General features: G+C 38.9%; 1 protein-coding gene across 1 annotated transcript in view; it reads right to left on the bottom strand.

Moving 5' to 3' along the window:
• Positions 1 to 474: 474 nt before the first annotated feature.
• Positions 475 to 13,325, bottom strand: part of ZNF407 (zinc finger protein 407) — a 344,407-nt gene continuing 331,556 nt past the window's right edge. Inside the window, exon 9 of the mRNA XM_055798527.1 lies at positions 475 to 3,047. Coding sequence (XP_055654502.1) covers positions 1,696 to 3,047 — 1,352 coding nt within the window. The 3' untranslated portion in view covers positions 475 to 1,695. The remainder of the gene's footprint in view (positions 3,048 to 13,325) is intronic.

Genomic DNA, 13,325 nt, shown 5'->3' with positions numbered 1-13,325 from the left:
CTGTCACTTTTAAGAAAGATGAGCAAGTCAAACTCAGCTAATTATGAATCTCGCTGTCTAACTTGAAATTTACTTTTTTGGGGGTTTGACAAAGACACAACCTTAATTCCTGGAAAATAATAAAATTTAAAAAATAATAATAAAAGGGGATGAAAAGACAGCAGGATCTTATAGCCCCAGAATGAAGCACCTTTTCTCAGCAGCTCTATCAGAAAATACATTTTTAAGCAGTTGCTTCAGGAAGGAACTATTGTTTTACCTCACCCCAACTTTCTTACAGTTGAGAATTTTAAGATATTTAACATGATAGGAAACCCAGTTATCTCTAGAGTCAGCATGGCTTATACCCTAAACACTTACACAATTATATTAAGCATGCATGAGGCACACTTCAGAAATTAGATTCTTTTATCTTTATCTATCTAGCCAGCTAGAGAAAGGAAAAGAGAAAATGCACAGACATAACAGATAGCATTTGTTTGCTCCTACTGAATGCCAGTTCTTTTTATTGCTTAATATTAAAAATCATGATGCTTCATTTTAATGCTAACATTTTATTTGAAAGACAAAAAAAAATAATCCCCAAACCTCACCAGTTTATATTTTACAATTTTTTTTAAAGAAACAAAAGCAGTTGTATCATGAAACAAATCTTTTCAACATGAACTTGCATTGAACAATTGCAGTATATCCACAAGTAAATAACTGACATTCTGGACTAAGCAAGAAATACAAGGTCACCTTTTTTTTTTTTTCTACTTGTTAATGTCAATGTCAGAATTTTCTTTACAAACCCCCATAACATTTCAGAAGTCTCTCACAAAATGAACTGCAAAATGGTATTTATATGAAGGACTATTTATAAGAAAAGCAAAACACTGACAGTGACGATTTTTTTTTTTAAATGTGTATTTCTTATGTAGGACTCTCATCTAAAATTAAGCAGAAGTTACAGGCATCAAGTTCTTCTTCCTGATCATATATAATCAAGAATTTTCTGGTGTAGCTTTTTTGAGCACTTCTTTAGGGAAAGTTCTACATGATCCTATGAAAGAGTAAGGTACTATGAAAAAATCTGAGTTTAGATGCAAAAAATACTTATTTTGATGACATATTTTTAGCCAGGGATATTTTAAAGTAAGATTGTAGAAAGCGAAATGTCACCTGTTCTTCTTTAAAATGAAGAAGGGCATTGATTACAGTATGTAAGCTTACCTGTTCACTTTGTCATGTGGGTTTTATATTTTTTGCTTATTTATCTGTTCTCAAACTGCACATGTAAGTGGAATTATTTTACTCCTGTGATTATGTTAGACAAAAATGACAGAAGGCAGGGAATTACCCTGAGATAAAACAACATTAAAAAACCCCAACAAACCAACAAAGAAAGCAGTGAACAAAAGAATACCTTAGGGGGGCAGGGGGTGGCACTTTTTATCCTGTTTTGTACTCCAATATGCTTGTTTTATAATAATCCCAAATAATAATTCTTAGAGTTATAGTAACAAGATTGTACTATCCTGTTCAGTGAACTCCTCCTAGTAGCTTCACCTCCCGCAGGCTGTGTATTTGTTACCTGGCTAGGAGGGTGTTGTATTGAGAAGGTTTTACAGAAAATGTTCCAGGAGTACCGTGACTCCTTGGATCTGATAATTGCCAGCTTTGCCCTGCATCAAGCTTAGGAGATGAAGCTCTTCATGCTTCTTGTACTTCATTATCATCTCTCTGGTCTTGAATTATTTGTGAGCCACCCCCTGTATAAATGACCATGCGTGTTAATCGTTCTTCTGCTCTATCAGGGGATACAGGTTCTGCTTTTATAGCAGTACCAGCCTGCAAAATCTCTTGAGACCTGTCTGTCTCTATCACAGCGTGCGAGTACACACCAGGCTCATCCTGCATGTCTGGTGGCAATTCTGTGACAATGTAGTGGGTTGCACCTTCAGAGAAGTCATCATCAGAACCCTGAACCATGGCTTGAGCTAATTCTTCTGTGACAATAATCTGTGATATTTCCCCATTCGACTCCACTAAATCCATGTGCTCGCTCTGGACACTGAGCGCATGGCTACCAGCTTCCTGCATAATTATCTGAGAGCCTTCTCTAGCTACCATATGCACAGTCCCTTCCTCATTTACAATGACTTGAGTGACACCTTCTTTCATCAGCTGGTCAGCTGCAGCCGTATCACATACAGCAAACTGTAACACTCCTTGGACCATTTTCTTGAAGGCAGCCTGAGCTCTCTCCTGAGATGCAATTATAGCTGATGGGTGCATGACCCGCGTCACTACTTCCATAGGTTTGGTATCTTCCTGAGTCTCTTGAACTTCATGGAACATTTGTATTTCTTGTCCCTCTGTATCAGTGGGAATGCTGGGCATCTCTGGGTTTGGCATTTGCAAGAAATCTTTGTGACTAGACCTGCCTCTGTCATGGAGTCCAGATTTGTTTTCCACTTCACCCAGCTCTGTCACAGCACAGAGCAGGGCATCTAAGGCTGAGGAGGAGTCTGGAGGATGGACTGTAGCTTCAGACGCATCTAAAATTTCTTGCCGCATTATCTGCTGCAGTACAGTGCTACTGGAGTCAGGAACTGCGTCTATTTGAACGGCTTCCTCCATATCAGTTCCTGTTCCTTCCACCACTACCACCTGTGTTGCACCACCTGCTAACTGCTCGGTAAGTATCTGCCCTGGGACCATACTACTCACGTGCGAGCCATTTTGATTTGTAGCTATGACTTGCCCATCTTCTGTAATATGGACCACCCTGGCCATCTGACCAGCCATTGCTAGAGTATGAAGGGTCGCTGCTGCGGTTTCTTCCACAGAAGCATCAATTGCAAAGTCGCCATCGTATCCTTGAATAATAATAAGTTGCTGAACTTCTTCAGGTGACTGTGTCTGTCTCCTGCTGCCCCGAAAGGCCTTCTCTTTAACTGGAGAAACCTCTTCCAATGCTGCTGCAGTAAAAGGACTTGTAGTTTCCACGAAGGTTGCTCCTTGCCCCTTCAGTCGGCACTCATAGGACTTAGACACGATGCCTACAAGATAAAACATGGTGTTAACATGGTACCATGGCAAATATCAGTTCATTACTTTAACAAATCGTAGCTTAAATGGAAAAAAAAATTCCTTGACAATTTTTAGATTTCACTGGCAGAAAACACAGATAAAATGAGCAACCGAACAAAACCAATTTGCATGTTTTCCAAATAACATATTTACAGGTTGAAATAATTGCTGAGTTTAACAATTCTCCAGCCCATTAACAATTTAAATGTGTTTTTTAAAATATGCTTTATAAAAAAGCCCAGATAAATACAGTATACAGTTAAAAGCCATTAACACATCTTTTACAGAAGAACCTATCGTTGATATTTCAGGACTTCAGTAATGAATTTTAGGCTCGTATATTACATTACACATATCTGGGTGTGAAAAACTGTGGCTGATCTTCTTAATACCCTGCTTTTGTTGGCGAGGTAATTGCCATGCTGTCATTTTGATGCCATTGTCTTCCCCTTCATTTGCCACCTAGCATCTTCTCCAGCACACCTGACTGGCTCAGTCACTAGCCTAGTTACCTTGAGAAAACACTTGGTAGTTTTCCTGCTCTAAGAAGGATATTCTTTAAAACCTCATCCAGAGAAACCTCAATTACACTTCTTAATTATTCCTACATGAAATAAAACAAATCAACAAATTAAAATACCTGTAATCTCCACATTCCAACCGCTTGCTCTGCCACTCAGTCCGGTTTGGGGTCACTGAAGGCTTTCCTTATCAGTTCTCATCACCATCAATAAAGCTTCAGCAAAGCAAATTGTGCTTAGAGCTGCACAAAATCATGCCCACCATCCTCAAAGCATGGCCTCAGGGTTGCCTTCAGCATTTTTGGGAAGACATAACAGAGAGCACACTGTGACCAGCTTTGTGGATGTCCATAGCAGAACAGCTCTAGCACTTGCTGTCTCCCTGTGGCAGTGCCATCCTGAAGCACTTCTGCAGCTCCTCCACATGCTGGGAAGTGAGCTTTGGCCACAACTAGTGCACACAGGGAGAGGAGTGGGTCCCAGACACACTCCCAGAATGAGGTGTGGGTCTATTGCCAGATGGGTGTTGGCAAGGCTAATTAAATCCATGCTGCTGAGATTACCCACACCCGTGCTCTTTGTTCAAATTCACCTCTACAAACTGAAGTCACATCTCTGGAATAACAGGTGTAGCATCTTATTGCTAACACAAATAGAAGCACCGTTGCTTGTTTGGGATAAAACAAGCAAGGAAAAAAAAAAAGACTCTTACTGTCAAATTTCAGGCTAACACTTCTTCCCAAGCCACTGAGACACTTCTAGTGAACAACATGCTCTGTTGAACTCAAAAGGCCAAGAAAATTATACTAAAGCTGGTCCCAGGGGGCTCTTCCACCCAAAGTATAGAGCTGTCAGGCCCTGACCCCATTGAGAAATAAACTGGGCTTTACAAATCAGAGACTCATTTGCTTAAAGGTAAATTCACACTTAAGAGCTGTGTTATTCTGAGACTGAGCATGTGGCATCTTGCAGCCTCTAGCAAGTTCAGATGCTAAAGGTGCATATCAAGTTAATATTCCAAGGTAACACCAATGCTTAAAAGACTGAGCTCTTGCTGGCATCTATCTATCTATCGATCTATCTGTTTTTCTATCACAAAGCTTCTGGTGGAGAACTGTACCGTGAAGCACAAGAAGTAATTTTGTTAAGCTGAAAGGCTGCAAGTCCCCTTCACAAGTCTAAACTGATGTAAAACAACTTTCTCCACCTTAGTTTGCAAGGCAGGTTACCTTTGGAAAAGAAAACTAACAATTTAAGCCATTAGAATGTTTCTGAGTGATGCTGCATGATAAATATGGCACATGCAACTGAAGTACATTTTGTCAGACATAAGCGAGACGGAGGCTTGCTATGGTACGACTGGTTCTTATCCCCACTTTTCCTGTGCTCTCTGTAGGCACTGACATTCACAAGACCCCCCAAAGAGCAGAAAAATAGGAAGGGGAAATCAACATAAAATGACAATTATCTTAGCTCCTCCACATTTTATAATAGAGTAGAAGTAATTAATTCTCTCAGGAATCTTGCTTTGTTGACATGATAAAAGAGGAGCCTGGCAGTGATGTGGCACGAAATCAAAATAACCCTACAAATCATGCATTTTCTACTGGATTTCAAAATCAAAATAACTCTACGATCATAATTTTCACATGCGCTCAGCAAAATCATGACATCTTTCCCCTAAGATCATGTTAATTTATGTATGGGACACAGCATCACTGCACTGAGGAGAAACTTCGGTCCGGGGAAGGGAAAGAAAAAGGAAATTCATCCTGTTTTCATCTCCTCAAATAAATGCTCTACCTATGCATCTCCGATCTTTACTGTGCGATTGAACGGGAAGTCTCCTGAGTGAAGAGCTATCCAGTGAATCCCTCGCAGCACTGATAATTATGCCATTCTGACTGCTTACTTAATCTATTTGAATCCAGAGGTGAGTTAAGCCACTTCCTGACCATTAAAGTAAACTACATGGGTAAATACTGCTGTCACTAAGGGGTGTGATGAAGCTTAACTACACCAACATCTTAACCTCAGCTCAGTGCAACCCCAGCCATTCCATCACAGTTCATAAATGCGATTGCAGGTCCATCTTTTGATTCAGCAATTTAATAACTTCGAGTGCTGTCAGTACTGCTTTGAAAAATGGCTCCTATAAAATGTAACAGCCTCAATCAGATTGTAAAAGATTCACCCACTGAAGATTCTTCCATTTCAACTATAATGAATTAATGTTGAGCTGTGTAGAAGTTCAAGTGTCATTTAAACTAATGTGAATCTACTGTAACTTTAAATTTTAACTGGACTATGACCAAGAATTTACTGGGAACATCAGCTTCAATTTTAGTGATTTTTCATGGTAAATATGAATTGCAGATTTTACTGTTTTTCTTTTGTTTTAGCAGCGAAAAGACAAATAGGGAAGATATTTAGAAAGCAACATATTTTGAGCCTTAGTTGCTATTTCAGCTTTGGAACAGTGCATTTCTATAATAGCGCACTGCTATCCAACACAGCATTTGTAGGAATTTTTGTGTATTTAAGGGACATGTCACATTATTGGACTGTATGTAGCAGCAAATCATGTCGTCCTACTAAATCCAGCCTGCCTTTCGCCCCCCTCTTAAAAACGGGTAAAGAGAAGGGGTAGGTGTTGGCTGACACGGCAAACATAAGCTGCAATACAAGCCCACATTAATATTAGGAAAAGTGGACTTGTTGCTGATTGCATGTCATTGCAAATTAAAAAGATACACAAATAGGCATTAAAATGACAAAATATAATGATACAAGAGCTCATATTCAGACAATTTGTAAAAAGGTGTTTCATATCTAGGGGTGCAATGATCACAGAATTGGTTTCTTTCCAAGAAGTCTGTCATTTCAGCAGAGCCATTATTTATCAGTTGGAGTCCTGAGCGACTGTTAGTTTTTTATTTGAAAATGTCAGGATTTTTTAGACACTAAATACATATTCGCACGTTATTTTAATTCTTAGAGACCACAAACTCCCGAAATAGGGCTAAAAGAAATGCTTTGATGTTTAATGTGCTTCTGGCAAACTACAAATAGGGCTTAGTACCTTTTCCTCCTCTCTTTTACTCAATACCTGACTTTCTTTTGTGTGTCTGTTTTATTCCTTTGTTACTGTCATCATTTGTTCCCCACAGAATAAATACCTTATTCTTTTGTTAAGCTTACATTTAATTAAAATGTACAGGATTTGTGCAGTAAACTCGAATGAAACAAATAAAACAAGGGCCCCCTCTCTTGAAGGCATACGTTGTGAATGAAAAATGTCATTACAGACTAAAAAATTTTGCAGTAAACAGGGCCTACAGAGAGAAGTTTCCCCCGTAATGACATCCATAAAATACACAAATGGCACTTTTAGTACCATCCTGAATATGGCATTTTCTGTGCTCTACACACAATCTAAATGGTTTGATCATAGAGCATAATACTCCATTGGGTTTATAGAACAATCAATGTTCCATAAAATGATGTATTTATCCAATAGTAGGCTCAGCAGTTACTGGTGTATGACATTGTAGGACACTGGCTTTGTACTGTTCAGCAGCACACATGCTGGCTGTAAAACTTATCTAACACTACTTCAACAACTTCATCTCATCTGTGTCAAGTAATTTGTTGAAGCCTCAGCTTGGTTTAAAAAAACTTGTAATAAAAATTCATAGAATTTTCAGGAGAATGAAAGCTGATGACAATAGAAAGGTCACATTGTGGCGCTACTTGCGGGGTCGGGGGTCAGCCACAGTTCTAAAACAGAAAGTAGATTTCATGCATCGTGTAGCAGATAAAGATGGCATTAAGGAGACTTGTCTCAGAAAGAAATGCGTAATGCGTTAGGAAAGTCTGGGCTAATATTATATGTAAAGTACCACTTTGCTCTCCGCCAGCAGCCTCTTTAGAATTCTAACCCTTCCCCAAAAGTTGCAGCAAGCGGTTGTGCGTGGTGGAGGCTAGGCTGAGGACATCCTTCACAAGGAGCACCTTTAGGACAAAGCAGTATGTCATAAATGAAATAATCTATTACAACGACGGAAATGATCTGCATTTACACAGCAAGCTTAAACCAGCTATTTTTCCTTTTCTGCAAAAGTTCTAGGAGGCCTGATTTACAGCACCCTATTCAGCAACACTTAATTTTTCATACTTCTGTGATTAGGTGTGTTATTTATTGACACGTACGGATATTTGGTATCTACTGAAATGCAATGAATATTAAGTAATGTGAATGCAAAGAAACATCTTTTCCTTTAATTAAATACAACATCTGAGGAGTTTAAAAGATATAGAAAATTCAACTTATATTGGGGCATCACTTCAATGAGCAACTGCTTTTCTTTTATTTTAAAAGTTATTGCTTACTTGGCAGTACAAGATTTTTAATGGTACGGTAAGTTCACCATTCAAATTCATAAAGAAATAATCTAAGCCTTGATCAAGCTCCAAGTTTCTGCTCTTTTTTTCTTTACACCCTCCCCCCCCCCCCCCCTTCTTTAAAATTATTTTTTTAATGGTCTCTAATTAATAAAGTGCAGTCTAAGAACTGTGGCACAATGTCATGACTGTGAGATCGCCTTGATTTTTGGAGGCCATAATAATAAGACATTTTTCAGATCTCTGTTCCTTAACCTTAGTGAAAACTATTCTTTCTCATTTGTAAGGTTTTTATGTGCAAGCAATGCATGGAAGAACATTTTCTAAACCAGCTAGTTAAGCTACTTTTAGTAGAGGCTGTGAAGGCTCATTCACGCCTTCTGCTGAAGGAAAGAAAATAGGATGGGTCAAACCAGGAAGTGAAATAGATCAGCAAGCCAAAATGGTTCTGTCAGAACTATTATGTCCACAAAGGCAGCAAATATTTGTAAAGCAGTACAAATAAGTACATTTATAGGGGACTTAACCAGTTCCCTAAGAAACATTAAAAAAAAAATAAAAATCCACCATTGACACAAAGTATGTAAATCTCAAGAGATACCAATGCATCAGTGGTTTTTTCCTTTCAGTATATTATTACCATAAAAAGAAAATTAAACAACAAAACCAATTCCCAAATAATGTTCGTAGCTCATTTTATAGTTAAAAATCCAGTAATGTCATGTTTCAATGCTGAAACTCAAAACATCTTTGGCTTCCAGCTTTGTCCTTAACCACTCAATCATGTTTAGAAACTTCAAGGTCTTCTAAGAACTGCTTGAATCAAGGATGAAGTTTAACCTTTCAGGTGTCTTAAACAAAGCAGCAGATGTCCTTTTAGCTTCCTTAAAATGTAAAAGGCAATATTTTTGTAAATTTTTTTTTCTTTTGAAAAGCAGACAAAATTTCCTGCTTGTTATTTTTACCTCCCACACCTTAGAGGACTATGACAACAGCAACAAAAAGAAACAAAAGAAAAAACAACCACCAGAATAAATAGCTAAGCCATTCAGTTAGGGTGTTTAGGCAGTTTGTTTTGTTTGGTTTAGTTTCCCTCCAGTGTCCAATTAACCTCTGGGAAAAGGCCTTCTCTGTGAAAAATTTCAGTTTCTCTTTTCCTGCACTCAAGGTCAAAAGTGAACACTATAGAGCCCGGTGTTACAGAAGGTATGCAAATAAAAAATATAGATACCGAAACTCCCAGTGATCATGGCGAACATGTACAGTGTTAATGTGCAGATCTTGCAACTGCCTAACCTGCACAGTAATCGATTTTCTTGAAGGCTGCTTCTCCTCTTTACCTGCTTGCCACCATGCAGGCTTGTCTTCTCAACTCCTACATGTGAGCAAAAACCTCACTGTGGCATATGCAGCAACTACCTGTTTGGGCAAGCAGCATTAGGAATGGATTTGTGGAATATTTCAGCTGGCTCTTCCAGTGCAGCTGGAGATGAGGATAGCCAGCCTGGACATTTCTTGGCAGTCCAGCTCCAAAGGCTACTCTAGCCCCCAGTTTGGGAACAACTGACATTGATGCTACATGGATGCACTTTTTCTGTTTAATACCCGTAGTGGAACTGGAAAGTGCATTTTTAGCACTTCTAAATCAGAATCCCCATTTCAAGAGGTACCTGTTGTGCTTGGTCAAACTGGAGACTTCTGCTTTCTAGGCAGACAGAACAAATAAGACAATGCAAAAAATAATGTGAACCCTAATATGAGAAAATCAGGGACACCCCCACTCTCCCCCCACCCCCCAAGCTCTGCTCATAAGGAAAATGATCTGGATTTCTGAGAAAGGTCTAGTCCCTGACAGAAACTTTTTTCTCAAAAAAAGCAAAAAAACCTTTTTGTCATTACTATCTCAGCAAGAGTTTTTGTTTTTCAAGAATATATACATTTAGATCCTGGTCTTATAAACATTTATTTATCAAGAGTACCGCTTACTGCCATAGTTAGCCGCAATAGTCTCAAAGGGACTAAACATGGTAGCTTGCATTATGCATTGTGTTTGCATAATCAGGCCCTTGGGATTAACAATTCTGAAAGTAGCTAGCCTTCCCTAACATTTGATGTACATATATGCACTAAAGAGAACAGACACTTGTAAGGGATACCTAAAATAAAACATCAAGTTATTAAATGATCAAGCAGCAATTATATTCTTCTGCGTTCCTATCGAATATGAGTATTGTGATTTCCTGTATTTATTTATTCTGATTTATGCACCCAGTCAGTAAAAAGGAGCACCTGTTCTTTGCTTGAGGGCAAGTCTCAACCCATTTGAAAAGCACAGCAGTTTTTAGGGGGAGTGCTTAGGAATAAGTAGAAATGATAAGTTTCCCTAGTTCTTTTTGTTAGTTAAGACAGCAGAAGCTACCATTTCCAATGTGATAGTCATATCTGTATTTCATTTATAAATTCACTATGTTACAGTGTATATTCATATCTTTCCAGAGTAAATTATGGGAAATAACCATTTGTCTTCATTGTAGACACTTTTGTATGTATAGTAGAAAACAAACCTCTATTCAATAACTGCACAGAGGCACCATTAAAATCAAATTTACAGTAAACAGAACCTGCAGCTGGGGTAAAACACTAACTGTTAGTATTTTAATTATCAGTGAAGCTTTCGGAGGTCTAACATCTGCTCATAGCCAAATGACAGCAGCTGCTTGTGTACACTTAAAACAATGTTAATTTCTTCTATAAATATTAAAATGAATTGCATGTTGTGTGTTCATTGTGGCTATATGCCTATTAAGCTGTTTAAGTATATAGGGTATTTTGAACTTCTTTCTTGTGGCAAATTCATAAAGGGCTGACCTCTTCAAAAGAATGAGAGGCAAAGACAGCAAAAATTCTTGAGTCTGTAAATTGAAAATGTTTAGAGACAGTACTAGAGGTCACCCTCTGCCAAGATGTTGCTAGAGAATGCTAACAAAACATCAGCGGTAAGTTCTGATCATTGTGCACTATAGTAACTTCAAGGACAGGACTTCTCAGCCTGTGAGGTGTCAGGAGTCTATGGGATGGGTTATATCAAAAGCTAATGCATATCTAATAAGTAAAGCAATTAATGCACTATCTTATCAGAACAAAACATTTTCTGTTTCACTATTGAAAGCATTGGAGAAGATGAGTGTACTCTCTTTTATGGACTTCATCAAAATCATACCAAAATGAGCCCTGATTCATATGATTAGAAATAATAAACCGTCAGGAAGAAGGAGCTGTGCTGGGCCAATATAACATCAGTTAATTTTGTTCATAATTTGTTCATAAGCTTCATAACTTAATTTTGCAGTTTTTTATCTGGACACTGACATACAGTTGATTTTTTCCTTTTTGTCTCTCACCTGCTGGGGAATATAGGAAAGAAAACTGGAGGAGTGACATACATCTAGTCAAACAGTAGAGAGGCTGGTACAGTGAGAGAAAGAGATTTACAACCAGTTTCAGAAGAAAACAAGGGAAGGGAGTTTTATGGTTTTAACTTGTCCAGGTTTTCAGTGGAGAAAGACCCGCTTCTTTGCTTTTATAGCATCAAATGTAACACCAGTGGCTAATAATATTTATATATTTTTGCAATAGGTCTACAGCCAGAAAGGAGCACTATGACCAGCTAGCCTGAAAGCTGCAGGTCACGCCAACCTGTGTTTTGAAAAAACAATCAATTAGATGCTTCAGCCTTACATGTGTAACCACAACATAGGATCAACCCCCAGTACAGCTGCCCCCAAACTAGTACATGGCATAAGATGAAGGTGAATTAATTATGAAGGCAGTTCCCAAGCTTCTGACATCAGATTTCCCACCCTAAAAGTCAGTCTCAGCGCAAGGGATCCAACGGCTTGTGAGGATGAGGGAACAGGGCTGGTCACAGGTGGTTCAGTTACAATGCAGACCTTTCCCCTGCTGGCCCCTCACTCCTCCCGAGGCGCTGGCAGCATCAAGGCTTATCATGCCCAAAGTGACAGCTGTCAGAAAAGACGTTGATTTTTCAGCTCAGTGTCACAGGCTTAGCAGTAATGCTAGGGTTACTTGGGAAGCGTGAAGCAGGGGTACATACTGGTTCTGAGAGGTGGGATGGGAAGCAGAGGCTAGAGAGATGGGTAACTTTTATACCGATTCAAAGGGTCGAGTTTGCCACAAAGTCTTCTTTTCATAATTCACCTCTGGTGAATGATGGAAGCAGCATGTTTCCAGCATATCTTCAAAGGAAGAGCTGCTCATAAAATTGACCCTTCTCCTGACAGAAATACATTTTCAGTCCTACTGATAGAGTAGTACTTAAATTAGCTGTCTTCCACCTCCAGTGTTAGAAGGCACTAGGCTGTACGCAGATAAAACAAGACAGAAGACACTAAAGGTGGTGCTTTCTGAGCCATCACTGAGCACTACCAATGCAGGAATTGCTAAGACGGTGTGTGTGCCAGGGCTGCATGGGAGCTGCAAAGTAAACTGTGGCACTGCAGCTCTGCCTAAGTGCTCAGAAGCTCCTTACTCGAGTTCCTTCCGCTCGGCTGCAAAGCTGTGCTTTCAAGATCTGAGTAATTTTCATACTACTCTGTCAACAAAACTGCTTAAATTGTTGGATAGCTAGAGGTAGAAACCAACAGCTTTTAGAAGGCATATGGAGTTAATACTAAGTCGGGAGGAAGTGTTCACATCACTACAAAGAAAAACAGGATGTAACACAAGTAAATACAAAAATAACAACGCAAGATTCAAGTTGTGCTACTGCATACTAGCACTTGTGGAGAAAGTAAATATGCAAAAATGACACTCAATGAGAGAGAAGTCCCTTGAGAACTGTAATACTTATATAAATCTAAAGAATGACAGTGTTCATCAAATTACATGTGAGTTTATGAAAATGTAAAACAGGAGGAGAAAACAGGCCAAAGCAATTTTTAATTGCACATTCAAAGGCCTGTCTGCTGCACATTGTTCTGGTACAGATACAACTGAACTATGTCTTGACCTCTCTAAGGGAGAGATCTTGACTAAGGAATATTCAGAACAGTGAAACAAGAACTATTAGAAGGCTGACTTGCACGGAAGTATTGAAGGTTTAAGTGCACACTTTCTGGCTACATATCATGCAAATGCTGCAGAGGGAGAAAAATTATTTTCCTTTTTGGATCAGCATAATCTGATTTTGATGGAACACTAGAATATTCACACCATACTGTGGGAAGAGGTTTGGACATGGTGAGTAACGGAAAGCCAATTCAGCTACCTCATCCACTTCCAGGTGCCAGGGTGACAGAGCTC

This window comes from Falco peregrinus, chromosome 3, assembly GCF_023634155.1.
Source record: "Falco peregrinus isolate bFalPer1 chromosome 3, bFalPer1.pri, whole genome shotgun sequence".
Classification (NCBI taxonomy): domain Eukaryota; kingdom Metazoa; phylum Chordata; class Aves; order Falconiformes; family Falconidae; genus Falco; species Falco peregrinus.
Note: the sequence above shows the minus strand (reverse complement) of the source record. Positions and strands in the feature narration are given on the sequence as shown.